We start from the raw sequence: 27,956 nt of genomic DNA, 5'->3' as shown, positions 1-27,956 counted from the left end.
TGCTGTTTATGGGTTTATTGCCTCGCTCCAGTTCACCGTTTGGTCTGCTCTGTGACAACAGAGCTATTCCTCGTAAATCTCTCTCCTTTGCTGGCTGGCGACATATAGAGCCTTGTCAGTAGGCTGCTAGGGAGGCGGCTTGCTCCCGGAGTCCCTGGAGAGCACGATTTTTCTCCGCTGCTTTGGCCCCTGAGGTTTCTTTGGTGGCTAGGTTCCTGCAGGGCACGGCTTTCTCCGGCATTTGGATACCACATCTTTTTTTCTGTCGAGTTCTCCACTCAGCCAGAAGCTGCGCAAACCGGAAGACTGCATGGCCACACCTTGAGAGTACTAAGAGCCAAAAACCATTCTGAAGTTCTATATGTAGCAAAAATAACTTTCAAAACCCAGTAATCCAAATAAATACTACCCAAGACCCATATTCAAATGTGTCCCATTTCCAAATACTTTTCTTTATAGCTGATTGTTTCTCTGCAGTCGAGGATCCAGTCAGAGATCCTGCGTTAAGTTGTTATGTCTGTTTCGTCTGCGATTTAAGACAGTCCCCGGCCTTTTGTATTTTTCATGACATTGATATTTTTGAAGAGGTCAGGCTATTGTTTTTTGTAGAATGCCTCTCGATTTGGATTTTGTCTGACTGCTCCTTCCCGATTAGAGTCAAATCCATATTTTTGGTGAGAATACTGCATCGGCCATGTGTCGTCAGCGCCTCCCATCAGGAGCACGTGATGGCAATTTCTCCCATTCGTGCTGATGGTAAGTTTGACCACGTTGTTAAGAAAGCATTTGCCAAATTTTCCATCTTTAAAGATATCTTTTTCCCCTTTGTAAATGCCCCGTGTGGGGTGATATTTTGATAATTCCCCTTTGTAAGTATCCCTTTGGGGTGGATAGCTTCTTCCTCGATAGGCTGTCACCCATGGTTTTAGCGTACATTGATGATTCTTGCCCAAATACTCATTTTTAAGGGAACATTGGGAACAACATCGATTCGTGTTCAAACTGTAACATCTTGATAAGCATTTTCCTTGGTTTTTTAGTTGGTGAGAACTGTGGTGTCCACTTGGGAACTTTTTCCTTTCATCACAGACCAACCAACCCCTGAGGGAATTTGTGCCACATGGAACTCAGCTTGCTCGCCTGCATGGGGACACGAGAGGCACAGCAGCGGTCTGGGAAGCCTGATGTCGCCTTCATGGGGACGCTGCAGGCGCAGCAGCGGTCTGGGAAGCCGGCTATAGAATAACATTGAGGCGTCAACATGTAACACGCTATTGACGACCAGTGTGCCAGACCCCACATAACGTGTGTCGGACGTAATCCTTGCCTTTGAGAGATTTGGTAACGGATCAAAGACGGCAAAAACCGTGGAGAGCTTAGTCTCTGTGTCCGGAATTTGATAACTCGAAGCCTTAATTTCTCTTCAAAACAATTCTCACAGTTTTTCCGTGCATCTCTGAGGATCATACTCCTAAAACCTTCTGTTCTTCTTGAGAAAAGGAAGGTCCCTTCTGTCACCCGTGCCAAACGGATACTCTGCATAGGCTTGAAGGTGACAGCTCACTTTAGAGTGAGGGGATGATTTTAACCAGTGGAAAAGGACAATGAAAACAAGAGGGGCGCGTGAAGACCTCGGGGTATGAAGAAGCTCACGCCCGCTTCTCACCGGCTGGGCTTTAAGGCCTATGTCCCTGCGTCCCGTGGCAGACACCTTCCCTCCTCCGTGCCACAGCAGGGAATCTGCGTCACCCCTGCCTGGTCGAAACCCGGGCCGGGAGAGGTGCTCCCAACCCCTTTGGCAGCATCCCTCCTGCCTCTCGCAGGAGACCAGCTTTTGTGCAGGTCAGCATCGTTCCCGGACCACAGGGACGGGCCCTGGACAGGGAGTTTTTGTTCAAAAGCTTCCAGTTGCTTCTGTGGTCTCTCGCCTGATCCACCAGGCTCTCTTGCGCTCACATTTCAACAGTGCATGAAGGAGCGTTGGTCTTGATAGCCTCCGAGATCATCCTGGCGCCAGACTCCCCAATGTGATTTCCCTGGAGGCTGGAAGAGAAGGATTCGGACCCGGCTTGAGAGAGGGGCTCAAGGGCCAGAGGCCTGCAAGTCCCTTTAGTAAAGAGCAGACAGTCACTACACGAAATGCAGAACTCCAGGCAAGACCAAGCTTCCAGGATCCCTCCTATGGGGGAGGCCCAGAATGGCTCCCTCTTATACCGGGCTGCCCCGCAGAGCCGCTGAGAGACCTGGGAGTCTGCCAGCTCCAGGGATTGGGCTGAAGGCAGGGCCTGACCTGGGAGCCGTGAGCCTTGTGGGGGGTGGGGGGCAGAATGGCAGGGAAGGGCCGACCCCCACTCACTTGATGTGCTGGAGGCTGTGGTTCCCAGAGAGTGCCGTGGCAACGCATATCACCCCATCCATCCCCAAGGAATTCTCTTGAAGACTAGGCAGAGAAAAGATGCAGACACCATCGTGAGCCATTCGGGACAGAACACGCGCCGGGAAGCAGCGCTGCATCGATCACAGGTGCCCCAGCAAGAGCAAGGTGGCCTTTACCCCTGAGACCAGTGTCTACCGGTAGCCAGGTGGTCCCGTCCGAGCGCCATGGAGGATGGAAGACCAAAAATGCAGGCATTAAATGGCTTACCTCTGACATAAGCTAGGTAGAATGAACAAACTCATCTGCAACGTGGACTCTAGTGCTATTTCTAGTCAGAGGGAAGCGGCTTACAGAGGAAGTCAAGAGCTTCTCATTACGTGGGGAGGTTCCAGCAGAGAAGTCTGCTGTGCCAGGGCGGAGGTAGGTCTCTGCAACCACTCACTTGAGTCTTCGGAGACTTGAGTTGACCTTCAGAGCATTTGCCAGGGCTTTGGCTCCGGCCACCCCGATGGCGTTTCCTCTTAAGCTGTCAGGAAAGATACGAAGCCTAAAGCACAGTGACAGCTGTGGGGTGTAAACAGTACCTCCTCAGACGAGCACGGGCCGCTGGGTAGAGGCAGCAGGGACGTAGCAACCACGGGGGGCGGTTCCTCCTTCCTGACTCCCCGGCCCAGAACAGAGATCGGCTCTGGGGAGCAGGACGCACCAAGAGGGGTGAAGCTGGCCCAACCTGGGTGGTTTGTTGGAGCCCTCGCCCTCCATCCCAAAGGAAGGAGAGTGGGGTTGAGGTGAGAGAGGAGACACTTCCTCCAGCGGTCCCCACATGCTCAGCATCACAGGACCACAAGAGCAGGAATGACTGAGACATGCCTGAGACCCCCACTGAGCTTAAGTCGCCCTTGCCCCTGCCCCCGCCCCCGCCCGGGGTTTGGATCTACTCCTAGACCAAGGTCAGTGGCCAAGGACCCCTACAGAGGACTTCAGGATGTGCGCAGCCTGGGCAAGACCGAGGAGAGCAGGAGCCACAGCGGTGACTCCCAGGGAAGAGGTGTGAGGTGGCAGCGGGGAAGCTGGGGAAAACTTCATCTGAGTGACGGTATTTAAGTGGTTTGTGACTTTCCATGTAAATTGACATTTTTTCCCTTCTGTATCTTCATTTTGAATCAACAGCTTGGTTCGTTTGGGTAAGAGACAGCAACCAGACACTGGAATACTCACTCGAGAATCTCCAAGGTCCTGTTCACAGCCAGGGCATCCCCTAGCGCCTGGGCCCCCCGGGCACCAATGGAGGCCACCTGCAGACTATGCAGAAGAGATGGGGTCAGTGCGGACAGGCTGGGGCGCTCTGGCCTGCACCCCGCCTGGCCCAGCTTCCATGCATCCTTGTCCTTCCTTCTCCACCCCTGGACTGAGGGCTGCAAGTGACAACGTAGCGCTGAAAACTGTTGGCCTGTGATCCGTCCAGAGAGCGCCACGCCTCCAGCCTCCCCTGATGCCGAGGACAGAGATCGGGATGCTACGGATACGGGAAGGAGAGGTGGTTCCCTGGAGGGTTTGAGGAAAAACACTCCCTGAACCCCTACTTCTTACTCTGTCCCAATTGCTAACATTAGGAAAATTTAACACCTTCTTGGCTGGGAAGCAACACTGATGTTTGGTATGAAAGCAGGGCTCAGGGCCGGCTGCCTGGGCGGCCGTGCACGTCAACACTTACTAGAGAGCGGTGAGGGCCGTGTTGGCCTTTAGTGCGCTGGCCAGTGCGGAGGCGCCCTCGTCCCCGATGGCGTTCTCCTGCAAACTGAACACAGAGCGTGACCCCCGGGCTCACAGGGCACGGGGCTAGCGGCACTCCAGCATGACGTCCTGAACTTGGACCTTCTAGTTTTCATTCAGACCACGCACACCGCAGACTAGACTCCCAGGGTTGCCGAGGGGATAACCGACCCCGCGGCCTCCTAAATAACATGCAGAGGGCTCTGGGGTCTCTATGAACCTGGATCATCAGAAGCAAACAAGAAAAGGGACGCGTGGAAATACGCTTAAGGGTGAGGACAAAAAAATGGGCGTGCCAGCCAGAGAATTCAGTAGAAGTCCTTAGTCCCTGGCCATTCTTGCTCATCGGGGTTTTACATCTTTTTTTTTTTTTTTTCCTTCCCTTCCACATTGGAGTAAAGTCAGTACCTAGCGCAGTAAATGTTGGAGAGTTTACCTCGGGTGGGCATTGGGGTGTTGAAGGGAGCCGTTTGCATTCGCGATTTTAGCAGACGTGTTAGTGCGTGTGGTGCCCTGGCCTGATCCTGTCTCAGGTGGGCGGTTGTGACTGAACGAGCCGGCACCGTGGGCCACGTGCTGGGGGGACGGAGGAGCCCGTGGGGTCTCCTGCCCCCGTGTGGTCACGGAGGCCACCGGGAGAAATAGGTCTGAACTGAAACCTGCAGGATGAGAGTTGGGGGAGGGGGCCTGGCACATCCACGGAACCCAAAGAAATGGCATGAAGTGGCTGGCGTGTGAAATGTCGGAAGCAGGCCTTCGGGGCCTTTGTTAGAAGCCACACCGAGGGGTGGGTTTCACTCTGCAGGCACTGGGCAGCCATTGAAGCATCTCGGGACGGGGACAGATACACATTTTGGAAAGACGTTTGGCCAGCAGTGTGAGCGGATGGACTGGATGTGGAGGCTGCTACGGGGACGCAGGGTGAGTGGAGCTGGTGGCCTGACGGTGGCCGCGAGGGTAGAGGGAGACGGTGGGGCCTTGGGAGGAGAGTCGCAAGTGGGAAGCGAGAACAGAGACGATGTTTCTAGCTCGCAGGCTGGGTTGGCCGGGCCCGTTCGTGAGGTGGAGCTGAGAACAGACTCGTGGGGAAGCGGCGTGGGCAGTGATTACGTGGGTCTGGGGCTCAGGAGAGAGGGGTCTAGACACGGGGGCACCGGGACTTTGAAGTCCAGGAGTGTGCGAGAGGACAGCTTCTGGAATAGAGAGCTCGTTCGAGACAAGGTGGCCTAGAACAGATCCCTGAGGAGCCCCAGGATGTCAGTGAGACAGAAGAACCAGCCAGAAATGGGCTATCCTGGATGCCAAGGGAGAAGCCATGGGCGTGGTCCAAAGCAGGCGAGACTCAGAGGGTTAGAGACAGGGTTCCCATTCAACTCCGCGGCTCCACTCGCTCATGTGCCCAAGAGAAATGAAAGCGTATGTCCAGGCAGAAGCTTGTACACAAACGTTCACAGCAGCGTTACGAGAGCCAAACTGTCCAAACCACCCAGATGTTCCTCGACAGATGAGGGGATAAATGGCATGCCAATCTGCACAGCGGAATAGGATTCAGCCACAGAAAGGAATGAAGCCCTGATTCCTGCTGCAACCTGGGTGAACCTTGGAAACCTGATACCGAACGAAAGACCTTGGTGGCAAGAGGTCACACGCTGTTCAGTCCCACGTACGTGAAGTGTCCAGTACAGGTAACTCCGTAGAGACAGAAAGCAGACGTGTGGTTTCCAGGGGCTGGGGCACGGGGGCAATGGGGGGTGACCGCTGATGAGTGTGGGGGTTTGTTTAAGGGAAATGGTCTACAATTGTGGGGATGGTCGCACAACTCTGTGAATATACTAGAAGCCAGCGAATTGTACGCTTTATCTGGGTAGATTTTTGTGGTAGGGGATTACGTATCAACAAAGCCGTTTAAAAAACAACAAAACAGGTAAGAACAGAAACATGCCCGCTGGCCTTAGGGCAGAGGAGGCTGTGTGCTGAGGGCCTTTGGCACGAGCCGAGCCATGTGCCTGGTGGACCCCGAGGTTTCAGATTTCCTTGCCGCCCTGCCCTTCCCGCCGCCCCTGCCGAGGCCCCACTCACTCGAGGCTGGTCAGGCTCCGGTTGAGTTGTAGTGCTTGTCCCAGGGCCTTGGCCGCACCGGCCTGGATGAAGTTCCACTGCAGGCTGGGCAGACACAGACACGTGTGACCACGTGGGCCAGAGCAGAGCCCGGGAGGCTCTGGAAGGTGCAGAAAGAGGGGACTCCTCCCAGGAGAGTCTGACGGCAGGGAAGGAGTGCTTGTAGGACGGGGTCCTGGCCACTGGTGGACACGACTCCTGCACCCCGCCTCGGGTCTAGTCCCAAGGGGTCAGTCAGCACTCTCTGGTTAGGGGTGGGCACAGGGACGGGCTCAAATGAAGACTCCAAATGGCCCCTGCATGAGGCTTGTGGCACTTGGAGGCGTGAGGTGGGTGCCCACCTCCCACCTCTGGCCTCTCAGTGGGTCAGCCCCAGGAAGCGGGTGGGGGGGGGGCTGGAGGGGGGCAGGGCGCAGCCTATTGGAAGCCCCTGAGTCCGTGTTGTGGGGGAGCCCGATGCCAGCGGGTATGATGGCCCCGCAGCGTTGCAGAGGGGACAGGGAGGGGTGGGGGGCACCGTAGACTCACTGGAGGGATGTGAGGGCCCGGTTTTCTCTCACTGCCAGCGCGACGGCCTGGGCGCCCTGGTCGTGGAGGAGGTTGGCTGTCAGGCTGGGAGGAAGGGATCAGCGGCGAGTAAGCAGGAGCCTGCTGGCGTGGAGCCCCCGTCCTTGCTCACCTGGGAATCCAGGCCCCCTCCTCCCCGAGGACCCACCTAGCTCGTGTTGATTGAGCGCTGGTGTGTGCCAAGCACGTGCCTTCCTGACAGCCACAGGGACAGGGTCCCGGGACAGATCATCCCCCCTGGAGGACTCACTCCTGATCCCTGTACTGCGCTGCCCTGAAGATCTGGCCCCCCTCACATCACCACGGGGAGTGGGGCACGGGGGCAGGCAGCGTCCCCACAAACCTCATCTGCAGGTTACTTATCAATGAGAGTGGAGGGGCTGCCCCCAGAGGCCAGGTCTCCTGGTTCCCCCTCCCCAACCGGGTCCCCCTCCAGCCTGTAAAATGACAAGGCGACGAGGGTCTGCAGCCCCCTGTCACCCTGGGCCTGAAGGGGCCGTAGGAAGCACACCCCGCCCCCGACTCACGTACTCCAGATTTTTCAGGGTGCTGTTGCTGCAGAGAGCTTGAGCCAGGTTCCGGGCTCCCTCTGAGCTGATGGAGTTTTCTCGCAGGCTGGGAAGAGAGAAGACCCTGAACTGCTGATCAGATACGTGGGGACTTGGGGGGCACGACCCCTGGCACTCAGGCTTCTCAAACCCAAGGAACCTCAGGGGTGACCTGGGCGTCCCGAGCGATCGGGTGCGAAGGGCCTCCAACAGGCAGGGCTCCCCAGCCGGCCAAGCATCTCCCTGTGGGACTGCCAACAGTGGGGCCACCCAGGAGGGAGCGGATCGGTTGATGGGCCCTCAGAAGTGAGGGGCCGGGGGCAGGCGAGCATGCTTGGCTGCCTCACAAGCTCGTGTAGCAGAGGGAGCAGCAGAACCGGCCAGCTGAGGACCCCGGCTGTCCCCTGCCCTCCAGAGCGGGTGGGATGCCACAGGCTCCAGGACCCAGGATGCTCCAGGACCCAGCTGCCCAACCACAGATGTCTTCCTAATGGACCCACAGAGGGAGGTGTGGCCTTCCCAGCCCCAGCCTTTCCTCCCAAGTCCCAAAGGCCCTTCAGACCCCTTGACCAAAGGGACACCCTGGCCGGAGAGGGAAGGCGGGACTTACTTGAGGCTGATGAGGGTCTGGTTGGTGCAGAGGGCCCCCATCAGCGCCGCCACACCTGCGTCACTGATGGAATTGCTCTGCAGGCTGCAAACAGGACGGGGCAGCGCTTGGGACGGTTGTCCCGGACCCCCAGGGAGCCACTGTTCCAGGTTGGGGACTGAAGGTGTAGGGCTCAACAGAGTTGGGGGGACCCTGGGTGTTCTTCTCATCATCCCTCCTTCCTGTCCCCATCCCCCACCTGTTCCAGACCTTGCTAGGTCAGGGCAGGTGGCTCTATTGTGACCAGCCCCCAAAGTTTAGACTCTGCCTTGATTTGAGTGGCTCTAAATGGCCCAGAGAAGGGGTTTGCGTTGTGTCTGCAGCCAGGGTGGGGGCAGCGCTGAGCTCCCCCAGCCCCCACCAAGGCTGCTGCAGCTGCAACCCTCTTTAGTCGCCAGTGCCAGCCTAGGGGGACTTGGTGCTTGTGACTCTGGAAACTCCAGAACCAACACCAACCTCTGCTGTCCAGGGAAATGGAGCTGGTGGGTGGGACGGAACAGTGAGGTAGGCGTGGAGAGAGACCGAGATCACAGTGTGCCCAGGGTTGGCGGTTGGCTGGATCCCGGCAGGGTGGTGGCCCTGACTGACAGCCCTCTTCCGGGACCTGCCCACCTTCTAGATGGGACGCCTAGACCCATCTGTCACCCACCCAGGGATGTCACCCACGGCCACTCCTGAGTGTGGTCAGGCAGACTCACTCCAGGCTCTCCAGGCCCTGGTTCACCTTCAGGGCCTTTGCCAGGGCCTCGGCACCTTTATCACCAATGCTGTTACTGGAGAATCTGCAAGAGATAAGACGAGGTTGCGCTGGTTTTCTGGAGCAGCCTGGCCGGTGGGCCCCGGGGATCAGGGTCCAGGGAAGCCCTCCAGGGCAGTGCTCTCTCTGTTGTCTTAAGGGTGCCCAGGGCACAGTCTGTTCTTGAGTCTGGTTGGTGGCCTCTGCAGGTGACTCCCAACTGCCTGTAAGAGATCAACCTAGCAAAGTACGTCTGGACTCCCTAGCAGGGGCAGGGCCAACTCTTTGGTGAGAGGTTTTGTGATGCTTCATGTGAAGTACCCACACGTCTATCCATCCATCCGTTCATCCATCCATCATCCATCCATCCATCCATCCATCCATCCATCCATCCATCCATCCATCCATCCCCATGCTCACAAATATTTGTGATGGGCTGGGCTCTGTGCGGGTCACTGAGGATACAAATGTAGCCCTTCCGCATTTCTCACATGAGCTCCTTCAGACTCCTGTTCTGCTTCAGGGCATCTGCCGTCTGCTGGGCTCCCAGAGGCCCGATGGTATTCTTCTGCAGGCTGTGGGAGAGGGGAGGGGTTCTCAGCAAAGCTGGCCACAGCCATTCCCACTCTGGGGACAGTCTGGGGGAAGGGCGAGAGCTCAGAGACGACTCAGGTGCTCTCCCCACCGCGTGGGCAGAGGGGGCTCTAGGAACAGTCTGTGCATCATTGCCGAAACGATGCCAGCAGATTGACACTGTTATGTGGGGGGTCAGAGGCAAGGACGGCTGGCCTCCTTGCCCGGGCAACCCTCCCAACACTCAACAGTCGTCCTCCCTCTCGACCAGCCCGCGGCCTACCTCCCACCCCTGCAGTCCTGCCTAGGGCAGACCCTCCGTTTCCGCCCTTCTCCGAAAGCTACTTCCCTTCATACTAAATCTGGAGGAGGGAGATGCTACAAGAGAACCCCTGTGCGCATCCCAGAAGGGCAGGCAGGGCGGGACCTGCCCTGTGTAAGGCCAGATACAATCTCAACTAAAGGGAGTTTTCCCTGGTTCCAAAAGGGATCCTTTCCCTCAGAGCATTTCTTTGAGAAAACTTGGGATTGTAAATCTGTCCCTTTGAGAAGCGTGTAAGTCCTTTTAAAAGCTAAATAAGCCTTTTGTCAGAGTGATGGCCCCCAAGGGACCTCAGAACCACGTCTCTGAAAGGAGCGCATGGAGGAAGGTAGCACCACTCCAAGTTGTAACTGTCTGCTTGTCATAATGGCACGAGGAGCCTGGCTTTTCCTTTGGGTAAAGGCAATCATTGAACAGCTGACTACCTTAACCACCAGGCAAACTGAGGAAACACTGTGGGTGACAGACGGTGCTGTCCAGTCCTCTTACTTGAGGACAAGTTGTCTTGAGAACACACGTGCCGTGGGTTGTGTCTGCTTGGCTGTAGAAAAGGGTGAGATTTCTTTCTGTCCTGGCCAGCTCGCTGCTGGATTGCCAATGATGTGCAGTGCAATCTGGTTGATTCTTCAAATAATGCAACTGTTTCATTCTTTTCTACCTTTGCGGAGAGGATTTTCTGCATTGGCAGGAGGCTTTATTTTTAATTATTTCCCCAATACCTGTTCTTGGAAGAGTGGACATCAAGATTTCCAGGGGTCATCTAGATGGGCCCGGAAGTCTCAGGCCGTCTCCCCAATCATCTTTCCTTGCAGGAAACAGGCCCTTGGAGGAGGGGAGAAGGGGGGGGTATCTCTGCTGGCCAGCACGTCCACTTACTGTAGCACAGAGAGGGTCCGGTTGGCGGCCAAGGCCTCAGCCACAAACCTGGCACCGTTATCCCTGATGGCATTGTTCTGGAGGCTGTGGAGGCAAGGAAGAGGTACATCACCAATGGCACAAGAGAGGGCCCAATGGTGGCCTTGACCCCTACCACAGTGTTACCAAGGCCCAGGGGGTGGGGGGAGCAGCTGCCCAGTGGTCAGCTGGAGGAACAGTTGGTTCCTCCCAGGGAATCATAAGGATTCCCTCTGAATCTCTAAGCATTTGTCTGCTGACTGGGGACAGGGTGCGCATATTATCTGGATGACGATAGCTAGGTTGTCCGTAGTCTTAATTACAGCAAAAGCCAGAGCCTCCAAATGTTAACAAGGATGTGGAAATATCGGAACGCTCACCCATTGCTGGTGGGGATGTAAAATGGTGCGGACCTTGTGGAAAACAGTTCGGCGCTTCCTCAAAAGGTCCAACATAGAGTTACTGAGCAGTTTCACTGGTAGGTATTTACCCAAAAGAATGGAGAACAGGTACTCAAATGCTTGCACATGAATGTGTACAGCAGCATTATCCACAAGAGCCAAAAGGTGGAAACAACCCAAATGTCCGTGAGCTGACAAATGGGTACGTTGGGGTCTGTTCATAAAGCGGAATGTTATTTAACCAGAAAAAGGAATGAAGCACTGACACGTGCTACAATGTGGATGAGCCTTCAAAGCATTATGCTAAGTGAAAGAAGCCAGACACAAGAGGTCTTATTGTATGATTCCATGGTAAACACAGAGACAGAAAGCAGATTGGTGGTTTCCAGGGACTGGGGGGAGGGGAGAATGGGAGGTGATTGATAAAGAATACAGTCTTCTTTTCAGGTGGTGAAAATATTGTGGAACTACATAGAGGTGATGAAGGAACAACTGTGAACGTACTAAGTGACACTGACGTGTATACTTTAAAGTGGTGAATTTCACCCCAATAAAAATACATAAATGAAGAAACAAATGACAGTACACACTCAACTAAGGATGGGTACAACCACATGTGACAACTCCTAAAAGGAGCACAGCAAACCCTAGGAACATTCTAGAGAATGGCACTTTCAGCGTCCTGGAAAACACCTCAGGGGAACATCCTGACACCATGGCCTTGGGGATTTCCCATTCGATGGAAGACAAGAGGTTTTCCTCATAGATTATTTTGCTTTTCCACCTCTATACAACCGCATCCTCCTTTTCCTCTATCCCTGGCTTAGGCTGTACACACAAGGACAATGAGCACAGAAGAACTGAAACCTGAAACTTGTATAGACACGAGATCACGTGGCATCCACCTAGACAGGAGCCAGGATAGCATGCCTGCCATTTTGAATCATCTCCCTCTCCATGGTTGGCACCTGGGAGAGGGTTTCGTGGGCCCTCTGCTGGTTATATCGGGATGTGGAGCAGATGGCGCATACCTCAGAAAGGCCAGAGTGCGGTTAATCTTCAGAGCATCTGCCAGAGCCTTGGCCCCTTGAGGTCCGATGGAGTTACCGCGGAGGCTGGCGGGAAGAAGAGAGAGAAAGAACCGTTTTCTTTTATCCAGTTCCCAGGGAGGAAAGAAAGAAGTTACACTGACCTTTAAATCTACGCTCTTTGAAAATAACGGGGTTTAAGATTTCATGTTTTGTGGAGATCCTTATTCAGGTGAACAAGTAAGGAATTTCCCAGTATGGCCCCCCAGTATGATGGGGGGTCAGCGGGGACTGGTGGGGGGAGCAGGATCTGATGGCCATGGCTTGGGCCAAGTATGGAGAGGAGAATCATACCAGCTTCAGGGCCAAAATTCTGGTGCCTCCCTGGGCTGATCCCCACAACTGACGAGGAGCCAGGAATTTGCTCACTCTGCTGTCCTTCCAACCGACCCAGGGGACAGTGTGGTCTGGGCGACTTCACAAGATGGCTGACAAGCTTTCCCTGTCCCAGTGGTGGAACGTTGGCCTCTGGTGTCCTACTTACTCCAGAGCGGTCAGACTTCTGTTGACCAGGAGGGATCTGGCCAGAGCTTTGGCCCCTTTGTTACTGATCTGGTTCTCAGCCAAGCTGCCCAAGGAGAAGGAGAAGAGTGGTTATTGCAGGTCTACAACTGTCATGGCCTCTTCCTCAACACCAGGCTTGTGATCCAAACCTCCCGGTTTCACCAGCATCATGAGGGCCTGGACGCAGGTGGAGATGACGTGAGCCCTGGAGCAGAATCGCCCAGGCCAGGAAAGCCTCTGAGCCAAGTAAGGTAAGGCCAGAGTGCAGGGGACAGACCCTCACACTGGCAAAGATTCCCAAGGCAAAGTCTGGCCAGAATCCAGTACGACAGCTTCTATGCAAACAGGGCAGCAAAGAGCATGGGCAGTTCCAGAAGTTTCCCACAAAGATCCCCGGCAGCAGTGTGCCGGAAAAGTACAACAATACTGATTTGTAGCATTGGCCGATTTGCATGGTGTAAATAGTCTCACCACGGCCAATTTCAAGCAGTCCCAGCTTGCAAAAGTTCCTGAAACTTTAAAAACCTGCTCTCATGAACTGTGGCTGCATTCATAGTACTAGCTCACCACTGGCCCCTGTCCTTTTCTAGCACAGGGAAGCAAAATGGTACTAACTATAGAATTAACTTCAAAGTAAAACAGAAACAGGGTGCCTGGGTGGCTCAGTCGGTTAAGTGTCTGACTTTGGCTCAGGTCGTGATCTCACGGTTCATGAGTTTGAGCCCCGCATTAGGCTCTGTGCTGACAGCTCAGAGCCTGGCGCCTGCTTTGTATTCTGGGTCTCCCTCTCTCCCTGCCCCTCCCCCACTTGCAATCTGTCTCTCAGAAAAATACACATTAAAAACAAAACAAAAAGGAAAGCAAAAAGAGCAAAAACCCGTGTTCCTCAGAACAGCTTTAGGAGTCCCAGAGGCTGAGGGGGCACCACGTGCCTGGGCTCTGGGCCTCCACGTCTCCTCTTTCTGTCCAGAAGCTCCCGGGTGCCCGTCTTTTGTGGGCATTCTGGCTGATAGGCCACTTTTAAAAGGGATTCTGTTGTGTAGAGTTGGAAGATCATTCATCCAGACCGCCCTCTACATAACCGTCCTCGAGTCCTAGAACCTCTGTCCCCTCTCCGCCCAGGACTTTTGTAACGGTTCTTAAATAATATGAGCCACGTGTGTTTTCTGAAGGGTGCCTTTTCAAACGGGATGTGGCCCCTGAGGACCAACTACAGAGAGGGGAAGAAGAGCACGTGGCCTTAGAAGAAATTTTGGCTTTTGTGCAGAATATTTTCTGAGCGTTATCCAGACTCCTTTATGCAAAACTCTGGAAGTTGACTATTTTGCTGAAGGCTCCCGTGAAGGAAGAATATTAATGAAATTAATTAATGTTATTGTGTTTCTTTCAGAGGGATTGCATTTCTATCTCTGGCCGCTAGCCCAAGGGGATCCTGCTAATAGCCGGCCCTCATCCAGTGCTTCCTCTGTGCCTGGCCCGTCCTCGCTGCTTGCCTCGAGTTAACCCACTGAAGCCGCTTCAACAACCGGAAGGGGGAATGTGCAGGAAAGGGTTAACCTTGCCCCCAGTTCCAGAGAGGTGACCTCTGAACGCTTGGCATGTCCTGCCTGATAAGTCTGTCTGTGTTTACCTGGGGCCCTTGGGCCGTGCAGTGGCAGCCCGACGTCCCTACCTCCGGAGGGGCTTCCCGTGACCCACCTCCAGTAAAATGCCTGGACCCAAGCCCGGGTGCGCCTCCCCGGTTGGAACGCTTCAAGTGTGCTGTTGCGCGTGGTGGCTGGGGAGGCGGGCCCTGTCTGCACCAGCACAGCGGAAGGACTGCTGAAAGCTTGCCCCTGTCTCTCTGGGGCCCGCCTCATGCACCCTTCCCTCTGCACATTTAAATCCGTATCCTTTTGATGTCCTGAACCACAAGTGCAGGTACAACAGCTCTTCTGGGTTCTGTGAGTCCTTCTAGTGAATCATTAAACCTTTGGGGGGGGGTCCCGGAGACCCCAGACTCACAGATACCGTTTTAACCCCATGTTTACACTCCTTTGGCACAGAGTTGACTGTACAGGGTCACACAGAGCCCACCGCTCGCCACTGTCTTCCGTGACTTCTTTTGGCTCCTGACTTACTCCGTGTTTGTGTTTGTTTTCTCAGAGATTGTTCCTGAACCCAGAGGGAGGCTTCAGTGAGGATGAAGAATTCCTCTCTGGATCCTGTCCTCCAGACTCCTCTCCCTAGTTCTAACCACCCCCAGGTCACAAGCCCACTCCTCAGTGTTCCTGAGACTTGGAAATGTGATCACAGGAGATTTCACAAGCACGAAACTCTATTTTGCCGTCAGCACACAGACTTGTGTCTCATCACACCATTAGAGTCAATGTTTAAATTTTATTCTTTTGTACTCGTTTAAATAAAAGTTCAAATTTAAATCCAAATTTTAAATTAAAAAATCTCTAATTTAATTTCAAGAACCAATCCTGTGCCTGTAATACTGTTTTGAGGGCAAACGTTGAGAGGAGCTTAGAGAACATCGTGCCTCGCAGTACTTCGGAACGTTGAGTATCTGCGGAAATGCTCCCATGTCCACCAGAGCACCTGACCCTCACCATATCCCTTCCCTCTTCTTACAGGTGAGGGACCTGAGCCTCTGGAACTTTCCGGAAGGGGCAGAAACAAGCAGCCACGTGTTTCCAAGGCACCTCTCCTTGCAAGCGCCTCTGGCCGATTGAGCAGAGAGGAGGACGGGAAAATAGCCCTGGACCCCGTGCGACAGGTAGGCACCCCGGGTGGGGTCTCCCGGGTGAGCGTTACCTGATCCTCTGAATGCGACAGTCCTTCCCGCTCAGCACGCTGCCCAGCAGCTCCATCACGGGGTCCTGGAACTGGTTGCTGTCCAGCCTGGAGGAGGCAGAGCGATAATGAGTGGTACCACCGCCCGCGGGCGGGTGGAACGAGGCCCCCGGCAAAGGGCCGCCCTCAGGGCAGCAGACACACCCAGGCTGGCATCCCTTCCCTGGCCCACGTTTGCATCGCCACGCAGCCCCCACCACGAGGTGGCCCGGGGACCCGTGCTGGCACGCCCGCCAGGCTCGAGGTTTTCCCGGGAGGGTACGCCGGGAGCCTCAGTGTGGTGAGCCCCAGGATTCCTGCGCAGAGGGCGTCTCCCCGGCAGCCCCGTACATCACGTGTCCGCGGGACACGGGCTGCTAGCTCTCCTTCTAAGGGTGTGGCAGCTGCTCTCAGGTCCTGACGGCCCTGGTCTTAGAGACACTGAAGTCCAGAGCAGGATGGGTGATGGGCGGGAGGGGTGGTGGTGGAGTAAGTGGGCGCGGCCTCTGTCGGCAGAGGGGTGGCTCACAGAGTGCCGTAGGTTGAATCGTGTTCCCCGGAAAGATATGTTGGTGTTCTGACCTCCCGCCGCCACCCCAGCGCCTCAAGCTCATGACCTCATCTGGAACCAGGGTGATTGCGGATGTCATGAGTCCAGATGAGGTCGTTCTGAGGGGGGCGGGCCCGTAAGCCAGTACGACTGGCGTCCTTGTCAGAAAGAACACCATGTGGAGACAGTGACACGGGGGAGGCGCCCGCCTGAGCACCCGGATCGGAGTGATGCGTCTACAAGCTGAGGACTGCCAGTGAACAGCACGAGCTAGCGAGGCAGGAAGGCTTCAGAGGGAGCTCAGGCCTGCCGACCCCTTGAATTTGGACCGTGCCCCCCAGAGCTGTGACAGAACAAGTTTCTGCTGCCTTAAGCCATCCGTGCTGTGGCCCTGCAGGCAGCCCCCAGGATGCTGACACGGGGGGGGGGGGGGGGGGGCGTGGTGGAGGGGAACGGCCTCCCAGGCCCCTGCTGTCTCCTCCGACCCGCACCGCGCACACCCCCACCCCAGCGCCCACCTCAGGCTCCGGCAGTAGAGCAGCTGGGGCAGCAGGCTCTGGAGGACGCCCTTGCTGAGGCACAGGGACAGGTTGGCCTCCTGGACGCAGGCGTCTGACACCTGCAGGAGGTAGGCCAGGGCCGCGTGGTGCTGGGGGCCGGTCAGCCCCGCCAGGCTGCCGCTCTGCATGGCCTCCTCCACGCCGCGGGCCAGCTCCGTGTGCCGCAGCTCGTGCAGGCAGTGTAGGACGTTGACGGCCCGGGCGCACACCGCCACGTCGGGGCGCAGGCAGCCCTGCAGGAGCTCGGCCGCCTGGGCCCCGTAGCCCTGGTGCTCCCCCTGCACCAGCAGGGAGCCTGCCAGCAGGGCGTTGACCCCGGGGGAGAGGAGCCCTGAGAGGAAGCGCAGGAACACATCCAGCCGCCCGTCCTCGGCCTGCATGGCCCGCTGGGCCGCGCTCCTGAAGTGTGTGAGGAAGCCGAGGCGGGGCCAGGACACGCCACCCTCGGCGAAGAGGTCGAAGATAGCCCGCCTGGAGGCAGCGTAGTAATACGCGGCCGCCACAAACTCCTGCAGGGACAGGTGCGTGAAGCAGTAGGCCGTCGACGCGGCCAGCGTCTCTTCCCGCTGCAGGAAGCGGCTGCACAGGCCGCTCTGCAGCAGAGCGAGATCCACGCCAAACGCCTTCAGGTCCTGCTCGTAGAACACGTACTTCTTCCTGACCAGCCCGTGGAAGGCCAGCCGACCCAGAGTGCCCACCATCTTGCGGCAGCTGTGGGCCACCTGCTCGATGCGAGGGCTCACCTTGCCCTTCTCCTGCCCGTCCCCGCCGAGGGCCATCCTGAAGTACCAAGAGTAGAGCTCGCACAGGGTCCTCGGAGCCTGCTGCCCGGCGTCCCGGGGCCCCGGCCCGCTGTGGCGCAGGTGACCCAGGGCCGACCCCGCAATCCGGCAGAAGGCTGGGACCGTGCACATCAGGTACAGGGCCCTGTCCGCCCGCACCTGCCTCAGGACCCAGTCGGAGAGGGTGTGGTCCTCGGGGAACATCTCCTCCAAACACGCCTTGATCTCCTCCTCGTCAAAGCCCCGGATCTCTGTCATCCGGTCTACCAGGCCCCCCGGGATCTGGCCGGCCACGCTGGGGCGGGAAGTGACCCAGACAGAGACTTCTGGGAATAGGTTGCCCCGGATGATGTTGGTGATCAGATGGTCCACCTGGATCTCCTTCTTGGGGTCCGTGCAGGCCACGGTGTTTGAGAAGTCCAGAGGCGTCTTGCACTCGTCCAGGCCATCCAGGATCAGGAGGGTTTTGGGTGGGGCTGCCGCCGCCGGGCCGGACTCCCCGATGTGCGAGAAGACGGAGCGGACGAGTCTGTCCGCAGACAGCTTCTCGTGGGTGTTGAGATCTCGGAAGGTCAAGGGGAGCACCAGGGAGAAGTCCTTGGCGACCTGTCCCCGGGCCCAGAGCTGGACAAAGTTCCTCACCAGGGTGGTCTTGCCCACGCCAGCTACCCCGATGGTGATGGAGATTCGGGGGGGGACAGACACCCGAGACAGAGGCAGGAAGAGTCTGTCCAGGGTGAGGCTCCTGGCCGGGCGCCAGGCCCCACGCGTGGTCTCCACCTGTGTGAAGTCATGTTCCCTCAGCTGTAGGTCTGTCAGCCCCTCCAGCAGCAGGAGGCTGGTCAGCCTGGGCGGGGGGCCGCCTCTCGTCCTGTTCAGCAGAGCCTCCCGGCACTTCTGTATCCTCGAGTCTGCGGGACAGAGGCCGAAGGGGAGGGCTGTGGAGGGTGGGGGAGGGGAGGGCAGCGGGGAGCGGGAGGGCCCAGGGACAACCTCCTTCCGCCTACCGTCACCGTGAGGCCCTAGGGGGGCCTGTGGCACCCTGTCCAGGGGCTCTGGGGCCTGGGAGCCCTGACTGCTCTTCCCGGCCAGCAGGTCCACGAGGGCTTTCACTTGCCCAGCCGGGGAGCCGGGGCCTCGGCCCTGGCCTGCCTCCCCGCCGGTCCGCACCTCCTGCTTCCTCATGGGGTCCGCGATGGCCGCCAGCAGCTGCGAAGAGAGGGCCTGAGGTGCCGTGTGCCGCGTCACCACCCTGGCCTGGGACAGGTGAGTGAGCCTCCAGGGATGGGGAGGGACCCACTCCCTGTCCTTCCCCAGGCTGCCGGTGGCCCCCTCCGTCCGGCCTCCAGGAAGGGCCGGGAAGGGCTGTTCGTTCCTGGATGGCGAGCGTCGTCCCTGACGCCAGGAGCATGGTGGATAAGAACCGGGCCCAGGCTGGAACCTGAGCTCCGCCACTTACTGGCTGTGTGGCACCGGGCAGGCCGCCTGAGCTCCTCGTGCTGTGCTGTCCTCATTTGTGACCTGGAAGTGGAGACGGGGTTAAGAGCAGGTCTGCTCCCGAGAAGGGGAGAATGAAGGAGGTCAATCTGGAAAGGCCGTGTGCTCTGTGAGCCCAGCTCTGTGACCCCCCTGGAAAAGGCAAAACTGTGGAGAAAGGGAAAAGAGCATCCGTGGTTGCCAGGAGGGGAGGGGTGAGTGAGTCAGGAGGGAGCCCCTGGGGACTTCTGACCCCAGCAGCGCCCTTCTCTGCTGGGCGCTGCAGTGTGGGGCCACCGAGAGGCGGAGCCGTGCGGGGCCCCACCTGCTCCCGTCGCTTTCCCTGAGGCTCCGAGTGGATCCCGTGTGTCCCTCCCTCACCTACGGTGGGCGCTCCAGGACCCCCGGCGCGCCCCTGCCCCCTCCTCACCTGCAGCGGGCAGGGTGTCCGGCCCACAGCAGCTCCTCCGGCAGGGCCCCACGAACTCAGGGGGTGGGGGTCGGCCATCCCTCGCCCAGGGGTCTAGGAGAGAAGACAGGACAGGGCTGAGCAGAGGCTACACCTGCCGCTCCGGATACCAGCCGCTCAGTGAAATGGGTCTGGCCCGTGTCTTCTAGCTTGGCGGTTCTCTGGGTCTCAACGATCGTCACTTAGGGGAGGGGTCACCTGACTCCAGCCCCAAGGATCCGACATGTTCCCTGACCTTGTGCTTGCCCTGGGCTTTCCTGGCACTCTAACTCGGGATGAACCTTTTTACCTAGAAGATGCTAAAAGGGGCTTGACAACAAGTAGAATAGCGTTTTCCAGCCGTTCCGTCCGGAGCGCTGGTGAAGTGTTAGGTAGTGCAGTGAATTCAGGGCAGGCCGTGTCCAGCCCAGCTGAGGGAGTCCGGCAGCGTTCGTAAGAGGCCAGGGGGAGGCCTCGCTCCTCCTTCTTATTCGGACCCCCTGGCTGTTCCCCCTCTTTTGTTCTTCTTGGCGTCAAATCCAAGGGGAAAAGAAACCAGATGGGGTTCTGAGTGAAGTCTCACTAATGTGGATAGATCGGTGTGGGTGTCACTGAGGAAGACAGTCTTGGTGCGTTGTATCTCCTTTCCCATCAAATATTAAGTATTCATGTTATTTCCCATCATTTCTCAGTGAATGCTTACTGCAGTATGAATAACTTCATCTCTTTCCTAAAATCGCAACACTTATCCTGAACAAGTTTTCCCACATGGGTCAGACCCTCCACCTCCCCCACGCAGTGGTGAGTGACGGGAATCACACTGGGCATCCTCGTCTGACTCCCAGGCGTGGTTCGAGCCCAAGCCATCAGGCCTCATGTTTGTGATCGTGTCTAAGTTGTTCTCTCCTCTTGGAAAAGCTTCCTTCACTTCCTTGTGTCCTAGCACCATTCACATAACGCCACATGATTGCTCCTGAAGGCTTCCTGTGCTCCAGACGACGATCTGTTAAACATTGTACTTACATCATTTCGCTTCTTGTAACAACCCTTATTAAATTGTCACCGCTCCCGTTTTATGGATGAGGACATTGAGGCTCAGAGAGGTTAAGTGACTGGCTCGAGGCAACACAGCTGGGGAGCAGCTGAGTTGAGAGAGAAACCAAGGCTTCGCTGACAACAGCCTTTGTGCTGGACAATCTCCTGCCTCTTATAGTATGTCCCCACGTTTTTCTTAATTAAAAAAATTTTTTTAATGTTTATTTTTAAGAGAAAGAGACAGAGCGTGAGCAGGAGAGGGGCAGAGAGAGAGAGGGAGACACAGAATCCAAAGCACGCTCCAGGATCTGAGCTGTCAGCACAGAGCCCGACTTGGGGCTCGAATTCACGAGCTGTGAAATCATGACCTGAGCCGAAGTCGGATGCTCAACCAACTGAGCCACTGAGGTTCCCCTTGTACGTCCCCACATTTAAAACATTAGGCATGTCTGTTAAATTAGCAAGTACCTTTTTAGCAGTATTGACCCAACCACATGATTTATTTCCCTTCAGTCATTGAATCAGGAGGCATTTATTGAGGGCCTTTTGTGGCCTGTGGGCACTGGGGGATCTGAAGGGAACAAGTTAGACAAGGTCCTGACCCTGTGAGTGTGATCCGGGTGGGGCACATGACAGTAAAGAAACCCAGTGAATGAGTGAGGCCATCTGACACGATTAACGCTGTGAATGAAACACACAGGGTGCATGGCGGACTGGGTCGGCTGTCATGGTGGCCAGGGAAGGCCTCTGTGAGAAGGCCACTTAGGAGCAGAGATCTGAAGAGTGAGAAAGCGTGAATTACACACAGAGCTGGGGGACAGCAAGTACACATGCCCTGTGCATTACTGGGGCAGAAAAAGCCAGTTGCTGGAGTACAGTGAATGGGGGTAGGGGTGGGGCTCACAGGATAAGAGGACGTTTGAGACCCACCCACCGTCATAATGGCCATAATGCGTTTGGGTTTGTACTAGGTGTGGTGGGAAGTCACTAGAGAGTGACATGCTGGATTTCATATCCAGTCTCTCCTTTAATCTGTGAGCTACACTATAGATTTTCTAACATTGAACCAACCTTAGGTTCTTGAATACTATCTTCCACGTGTATTAAGCTGTGTAAAACAGGGTGGGCTAGCACAAGAATAGATACAGAAGTCATCAGAACATAATATAGAGCTTAGGAACAAATATTTATATTACTTGCATATGAAGGAGTTTGGTAACGTGAAAAAAATAACATTAAATTAAAAAAATTTTTTTTTAATTTAGAGATCAGTGGGGGAGAGGGACGGAGAAAGAGGGGCAGAGGGAAGTCAAGACAGAATCTTAAGCAGGCTCCATGCTCAGCATGGAGCCCAGCAGGAGGCTGGCTCTCACAACCCTGGGGTCACGACCTGAGCCAAAATTAAGAGCCGGAGGCTCAACTAACTGAGCTACCTAGGTGCCCTGGTTGTTTTTCTTTAAAATTTTTTTGAAGTTTATTCATTTTTGAGAGAGAGAGAGAGAGAGAGAGAGAGAGAGAGAGAGAGAATGAGAATATGAGCAGGGGTAGGGCAGAGAGAGAGAGGGAGACATAGAATCCGAAGCAGGCTCCAAGCTCCGAGCTGTCAGCACAGAGCCTGACGTGTGGCTCGAACTCACAAACCACGAGATCATGACCTGAGCTGAAGTCGGAGGCTCAACCAACTCAGCCACCCCGGCCCCCCCCCCCCCCCCCGGTGGTTTTTCAATTAGGTGCTAGTGCAAGAGGGAAAATGAAAGAATAAAAGATTTCAGGATTAGAAAAGGAAAAAAAAAACTTTCACTGTTCACAGTTGACATGATTATATACATTGAAAATCCAAAACAATCTACAATTGATTAGAAATAATACACGAACTTAGCAAGGTTTTGAACACAAGGTCGGTTTAAAAAAGTCATATCTATTTCTGCTTATTAGCAACAATGAAATTGAAAGTAAAAGTTTGAAATATTTAAAAAGCAAATATCTAGGGGCACCTGGGTAGCTCATTCAGTTGGACGTCCGACTTAAGCTCAGGTCATGATCTCACGGTCCATCAGTTCAAGCCCCGTGTTGGGCTGTTGTGACAGCTCAGAGCCTGGAGCTGCTTCGAATTCTGTGTCTCCCTCTCTCTCTGCCCCTCCCCAGCTCATGCTCTGTCTCTATCTCAGAAATAAATAGGCATTAAAAAAAATAGGAATAAATTCAGCAAAAAATTTGCAAGACCTCTACACGGAAAACTAAAAACAATACTAAGAGAAATGAAAGAAGACCTAAAAGAGGGATTTACCATGTTCATGGATTGGAAGGCTTACTATTATTAAAATGTCATTTCTTCCCAAATTGATCTATAAATTGAACGACATCCTAATCAAAATTCCAGCAAGCTTTTTTGGTGAGGAAGGGAGGGTAGAAATTGGCAAGCTGATTCTAAAACATATATGTAAAGCAAAAGACCCTAGACTAGCCAAAATTATTTTGAGAAAGAAGAACAAAGCTAGACGACTTCTACTACCCAACATCAAGGCTTAGTATAGAGCTGTAGGTTTTGGCACAGGGCTGGCAGATAGCCCGGTGCAATATGACAGAGGGTCCCGAAACAGACCCACACGTCATGTGTGGTCACCACATTTACAACAGGGGCTCCACTGTAAGTCAGGGAGAAAAGATAGTCTTTGTATTACATTGTGTTGCTCCAATGGGATATTCCTATAGGAAAATGGACCTTGACCCCCGTCCTCCCACCACACACAAAGATTAATTCAAGCTGGATCATAGATCTAAATGTGAATGCTAGCCCCACCAAGTGTTTAGGAACAGTTACAGAATACTTTCAGGAACTTGAGCTAGGTAAAGACTTAAGTGGAGCACAAAACACCGTGAAAGAAATGAGTGCCATATTTGGATTCATTAAAATTAGGGATATCTGTTCAACAGAAGACAGTTTTAAAAGGGCGAGAAAGCAAACTACTGACTAGATGTCTCCAGTACATTTAAAAATCCGGTAAGAAACAGGGGCGCCAGGATGGCTCAGTCGGTTGAGCGTCCGACTTCGGCTCAGGTCATGATCTCACCTTTCGTGAGTTTGAGCCCCACGTCAGACTCTGCACCGACAGCTCAGAGCCTGGAGCCTGCTTCATATTCTGTGTCCTCCTCTGTCTCTCTGTCTCGCCTCTGCTCACGCTCTGTTTCTCTCTCATAAATAAAAAAATAAACATTAAAAATCAGTAAGAAACAGCCCAGTTAAAAATGAGCCAAAAAATTGAAGATCTGTCACAAAAGATAATATCCTTAGTCATCAAAGAAATGCAAAGTGAAATCACTTCAGAGAAGTGTTTGGTAGTGATAAGGCCAAATAGGCATGTTTTTGTGATGCAGCAATTCTCTGCCTGGCTCTGTATACCTAACAGAAACAAGTGTTTATATCCATCAAGACACAGTATTGGAATGTTCTAGCAGCTTTATTCATAGTGTCCAAAAAAAAAAGGAGAAACTGCCAATATCCATCAACAATAGAACGGGATATGTGTGTGTGTGTGTGTGTGTGTGTGTGTGTGTGTGTGTGTGTGTGTGTATGTATTTTTTGTAAAGTTGAAACAATCAGGTCCTGGGTAGTAATGACAGCAAAGGAACTGCTGACAAACTCAAGTGGCTGACTCTTGCAGACACACAGTGAACAAAATGTCACCCCAGAGAGAACATACTGTGTGAATCTGCTTATGGGGAGTTCAATGTCAGGCCCAACCAATCTGACATGATAGAAGTCAAAATAGCAGTAGTCACCTCCTTGAATACGTTGATCTTGGCGATCGATATGATCACCGATTGGTGCAGATACACAGGTGCCTACAGATGTAAAAACCCGCTGGGCTCACTTTGCTCTCTGTAAGTTGTACCTCCGCAGCCATCCAGATCTCCCCATGTGCGTAAACCAAGGCCGAGAAGTGTTACTGCAGCCTCTTAGCACGTGAGGCCAGGACAGCAGGGCCTGTGTCCTGCTGTTGGCTTGGGTGATGTCAGGGCGTGGCCCGGCGGCGGACATGGCTTCCCGTCACTGGTTGTCCAGGTACACCCACAGGTGACACCCTGCCCCTGCTGCTACTGGGGGTGAGGTGGTGGCTAGGGGAATGAGGGGACCATGTGGAAGAAGGGCCGAGCCCAGGGCTCCTCGGCTCTGGCAGGACAGTGTCTAGAGCACTCTGTGTGTGTGTGTGTGTGTGTGTGTGTGTGTGTGTGTGTGTGGTAAAATATACACAGCATGAAGTTTACCGTTGTAACCATTTTTAAAGCGTACAACTCAGTGGCATTAAGTACATTTACAATGCTGTGAAACCGTCACCACCATCTACCTCTGGAATGTTTCATCCCCGCGATGGGAAGCCTGCCCCTGTTAAGCACTAACTCCTCTTTCCCCTCCTTCCCCTTCTTCCCAGCCTTCTCCTTTCTGTCACTACGAATCTGACTCCTCTAGGGACCTCATGCAGTATTTGTTCTTTTGCGTCTGCTTTCCAGGTTCATCCTTGTTGTAACACGTCTAAAAATTTCACTCTAAGTCATGTTCCATTTTTATAGTTAGATCACATTTTGTTTATTCATTCGTCCATCGATGGACACTTGGGTTGTCTCCGCCTTTTTCCTCTTGTGAATAAATGCTGCTGCGAACAAATACCTGTTCAAATACCAGGTGTACAAATACCTGTTCAGGTCCCTGCTTTCGATTCCTTTGGGTTTATATACTCAGCAGTGGAATTGCTGAATCTTATGGTCGTTCTAGGAAGAACTGTTTTTAAAAAGCCACTGCTTAGCTCAACCGCCTAGAGGTTTATTTGGTGTGAGGTAGGGCCTCAACACGTATGTATTTTTTTAATAAAAATCTTTAAGTTTATTTATTTAGGGTGAGAGCGAGTGTGAATGGGGTAGGGGCAGAGAGAGAGGATCCCAAGCAGGCTTCACTGTCAGCGCGAAGCTTGATGTGGGGCTCAAACTTAGAAACCTCGAGATCATGACCTGAGCCGAAATCAAGAGTCAGACGCTTAACCGACTGAGCCACCCATGCACCCAGTCAACGCGTGTGTGTTTTCGAGCTCCCCTGGTGATTGTAATGAGCAGCCAGCATTGGGAACTGCTAGGCCAGAAAGGCCGGGCAAGTGGCAAAGGAGGGACAACAGCAGGGGAGAAGAGGCAGGGCAGAGTAGTGTCTGGGAAGGTGGCAGGGGGGAGCTCCCCCCTGCCCCCACCTCCAGTCCCATGTGCCTCTCAGCGTTGGGAGCCAACACTTCCTCCGGGTCAGACACTCATCTTTCTTGCCCTGCTGACCGTAGGGCTAGGGTTGCCGGGGTTAACAAATTAAGATACAGGACACCCATTAGAATTTGCATTTCTCATAAACAGCGTTCTTTCAGTGTAAGTATATCCCAAGTATTACGTGGGATGTGCTTATACCTTAAAACCCAGGGCCAACGTCAGAGCCCAGTGAGGGCGCTCCCCCCACGGGACAGCTACCCGGCCGCGTGTGCGCACAGGCCCTGTGTGCAGCCCAGAATCTGCCCCTGCAGGGTGGAGCTTGCCACGGCCCGAGTGCCACACACGCTGCCAGGGACAGTCAGGCCGCGTCCAGTGCGGACAGCCTTCAGTGAGAGCGGAAGGAGGCCCTGCAACCAGCTTAAAGAGGGGAAGACGGGCGGGTGGCCTGGGCTGCCCTGGGCCATCTGAAGGCCAGAGTCGTTCTGAGCTGTGGTGGGCAGGGCCAGCCAGCCAGCCAGCTGCAGACCACGGCCACCCCCTGGAGCGGGCTTCCCCACACCCCCACATCCTCCAGAGCCTCCCCCGTGGGGTGCGACGCAGCCGAGGACCTGTGCTCGCTGGCGTTGGTGTGGCTCAGTCCCCGTCCCTCAGGACGGACAGCGGAGCTCACGTCTCATCCCAGAGAAGACACAGGTCCCGATCTACTCATTTGCTCTGCCGGCAAGTCCCGTCTTGTCCCGTGCTGCCCTCCCAGGGGCCTGCAAGACAGCCAGCCTCTCTCTGCCCGCCCGCACTTGGGAACTGTACGTTCGGACCCTGCAGCGCCGACCTGCCTGGGCCGCCCTCACCTCAGGCCACAGCCTCTCGGATGCTCCTGTCTCCAGAGACTCCCTGCCCCCGCCCCGCCTCCCAGAGCCCAAGAGTTCAGTTCTCAGCCCCTTGAGGTGGCTCAGCACCATGGCCGTGGACCTCTCGAGACCAAGCAGCCTTTCCTAGAGGTGGGAGGAAGCGGTGGCTTTGCCGCAGGACACAGCCCTTCTCATACTGTATTGCCCATGGGACAGAGGAGGTGCTGCCGGCCTACACCCTACTCGGGAGCCAGCCACAGGGTGGCCTGTGATGGCCACAGTGAGGCTCCGGCCTGGGGAAAGCGTGTGTCCCCGTGGAGGAGACCCAGAGGCACCCCAGGAACCCAGGAGCCCGACCGTGGGGAGGACCCCATGGCCAGCAGCCACCGCAGGCACAGCTCGGTGACACCTCTTCTGAGAAGGCCTCTCTGGTTACCGGCCCTCTCAGAATGATGAGCCTCGCGTCCACCCAGAGGTGTGGCTAGAAGAGACCCCTGGGGGCTGCTCACCCAACAAGAGGGTGGTGTCTGTGGGGCAGGCACTGAGTGCCAGAGCCAGCCTGCCTGCGCCGTCTCCCTGGGCCCTCAGGACCCTGGGGCAGGTCTGGTATTGTCACTGCCATCTTACAGGTGGAAGGTGAGGCCAGGGATGGAGCCCGGGTCTGCTGATGCCAAGTTTAACCCCTCGGCTGCTCAACCTCACTCTGCATGCCTGCAGCGGTTTCTGGTTACTTCCTGCTCCTCCCAGCCCATCACTGGTACCTGGGGAGCTGGGCTTTGTCCCCTTGGCCCATCGTGGGCTGCCCTTGGGCACATGTTTCTTTATTCCGTACGGTGAACTAGTCCTGCTCAGCAGCGCCTGGCCCCCATGGGGACACCTTCCCGGTGCCACCCAGCCACCGCTCCCTAGAGCAACTCAGGCCTTAAAAGTCACGGTCCTTCCTGCCGGCAGTCTCTTCCTCCTCCCCCATCCTGCACTGAGACAGCCTGGACTTGACTTACCTCCCAGACCTCATTTCCCTAGGGATGCCGAGACTGGGGGGCCTAGGGTTCTCCATCCTGGTGCTCCCGGGCTCAGCCCTGCTCCAGGGGACAGAGGCAGCTGCGTGGTGGCGAGGATGTCCTGAGATTCTCTGTGGCCGGTCAGCTGGGCCCCGAGCCCTCGGGATCTGTGCGGGGCGGGAGCAAAGCCCTGTTGGAAGGGATGGGGAGGCACTGACTGCACAGGGCAGGGGGGCTCCGGCCTGCCGGCTCCTGCAGTCCCCCAAGCCCACCGGCTGTCACGGCAGCTGGGCTCCTCACCTCTTCCTGTGCAGGGCTCCGCCTCAACCCTCCTTCCTGTCTCATTTCAAAAGCCAACAGCTTCTCAGACAAATCAATGAGCCGCGGCTGCCCCGGCTCGGCTTTGTCACCACCCCGTAATTCAGAGAGGCAGGGGTCCCGCCGGGACCTGCAGGTCTGTTTGATGTTCAGGAGAGATGTCCAGCCAAGGCCACAGGGAAGGGACTCACCACGAGCAGGCCTCTGCTTTTTGCGGGGTGGGAGGGAAACCAGGCTAGCTGCGGGGACGTTCGGTGACTTGCCCAAGGCCACACAGCAGGGAGCTGACTTCTCCGTCTGGAACGGAATCCTCTCACTTGGGCTGGC

General features: G+C 55.4%; 1 protein-coding gene and 1 long non-coding RNA gene across 9 annotated transcripts; one reads left to right on the top strand and one right to left on the bottom strand.

Annotated features, from left to right (window-relative positions):
• Positions 1 to 27,956, bottom strand: NLRC3 (NLR family CARD domain containing 3). The gene is made up of 21 exons (XM_045047682.1): positions 27,821 to 27,956; positions 27,312 to 27,501; positions 19,169 to 19,261; positions 18,722 to 18,783; positions 18,270 to 18,471; positions 16,439 to 18,173; positions 15,353 to 15,439; positions 12,531 to 12,614; positions 11,990 to 12,073; positions 10,540 to 10,623; positions 9,260 to 9,343; positions 8,731 to 8,814; positions 7,994 to 8,077; positions 7,367 to 7,450; positions 6,797 to 6,880; positions 6,230 to 6,313; positions 4,092 to 4,175; positions 3,596 to 3,679; positions 2,820 to 2,903; positions 2,357 to 2,440; positions 1 to 2,043 (listed from the first exon to the last, which is right to left on the bottom strand). The coding sequence occupies exons 5-21, from the start codon at positions 18,445 to 18,447 to the stop codon at positions 1,953 to 1,955; spliced, it is 3,183 nt and encodes a 1,060-aa protein (XP_044903617.1). The 5' UTR covers positions 18,448 to 18,471; positions 18,722 to 18,783; positions 19,169 to 19,261; positions 27,312 to 27,501; positions 27,821 to 27,956; the 3' UTR covers positions 1 to 1,952.
• LOC109495325 lies at positions 2,037 to 21,546 on the top strand. 8 transcript variants are annotated; one of them, XR_002150713.3, is made up of 5 exons: positions 2,037 to 2,797; positions 3,548 to 5,835; positions 11,406 to 12,801; positions 13,941 to 15,314; positions 18,358 to 21,546. It is a non-coding gene; the product is annotated as an uncharacterized LOC109495325 (long non-coding RNA). The 8 variants fall into 8 exon arrangements; XR_006591048.1 differs by having other exon boundaries at positions 2,037 to 3,425; XR_006591051.1 differs by having other exon boundaries at positions 2,037 to 4,422; positions 4,956 to 5,835.

This window comes from Felis catus, chromosome E3 (genome assembly GCF_018350175.1).
Source record: "Felis catus isolate Fca126 chromosome E3, F.catus_Fca126_mat1.0, whole genome shotgun sequence".
NCBI classification, from domain to species: Eukaryota; Metazoa; Chordata; class Mammalia; order Carnivora; family Felidae; genus Felis; species Felis catus.
Note: the sequence above shows the minus strand (reverse complement) of the source record. Positions and strands in the feature narration are given on the sequence as shown.

Bases quoted from the DNA above. Each gene is read 5' to 3' on its own strand.
- NLRC3 (XM_045047682.1), bottom strand. From the start codon at position 18,447: ATGAGGAAGCAGGAGGTGCGGACCGGCGGGGAGGCAGGCCAGGGCCGA. The intron at 3,680-4,091 runs GTAAGTGTTGAC...TCTTCTGCATAG, and splicing joins ACGGCCCTCACCGCTCTCTA to TCTGCAGGTGGCCTCCATTG. The intron at 2,904-3,595 runs GTGAGTATTCCA...CTTTCCTGACAG, and splicing joins AGGACCTTGGAGATTCTCGA to CTTAAGAGGAAACGCCATCG.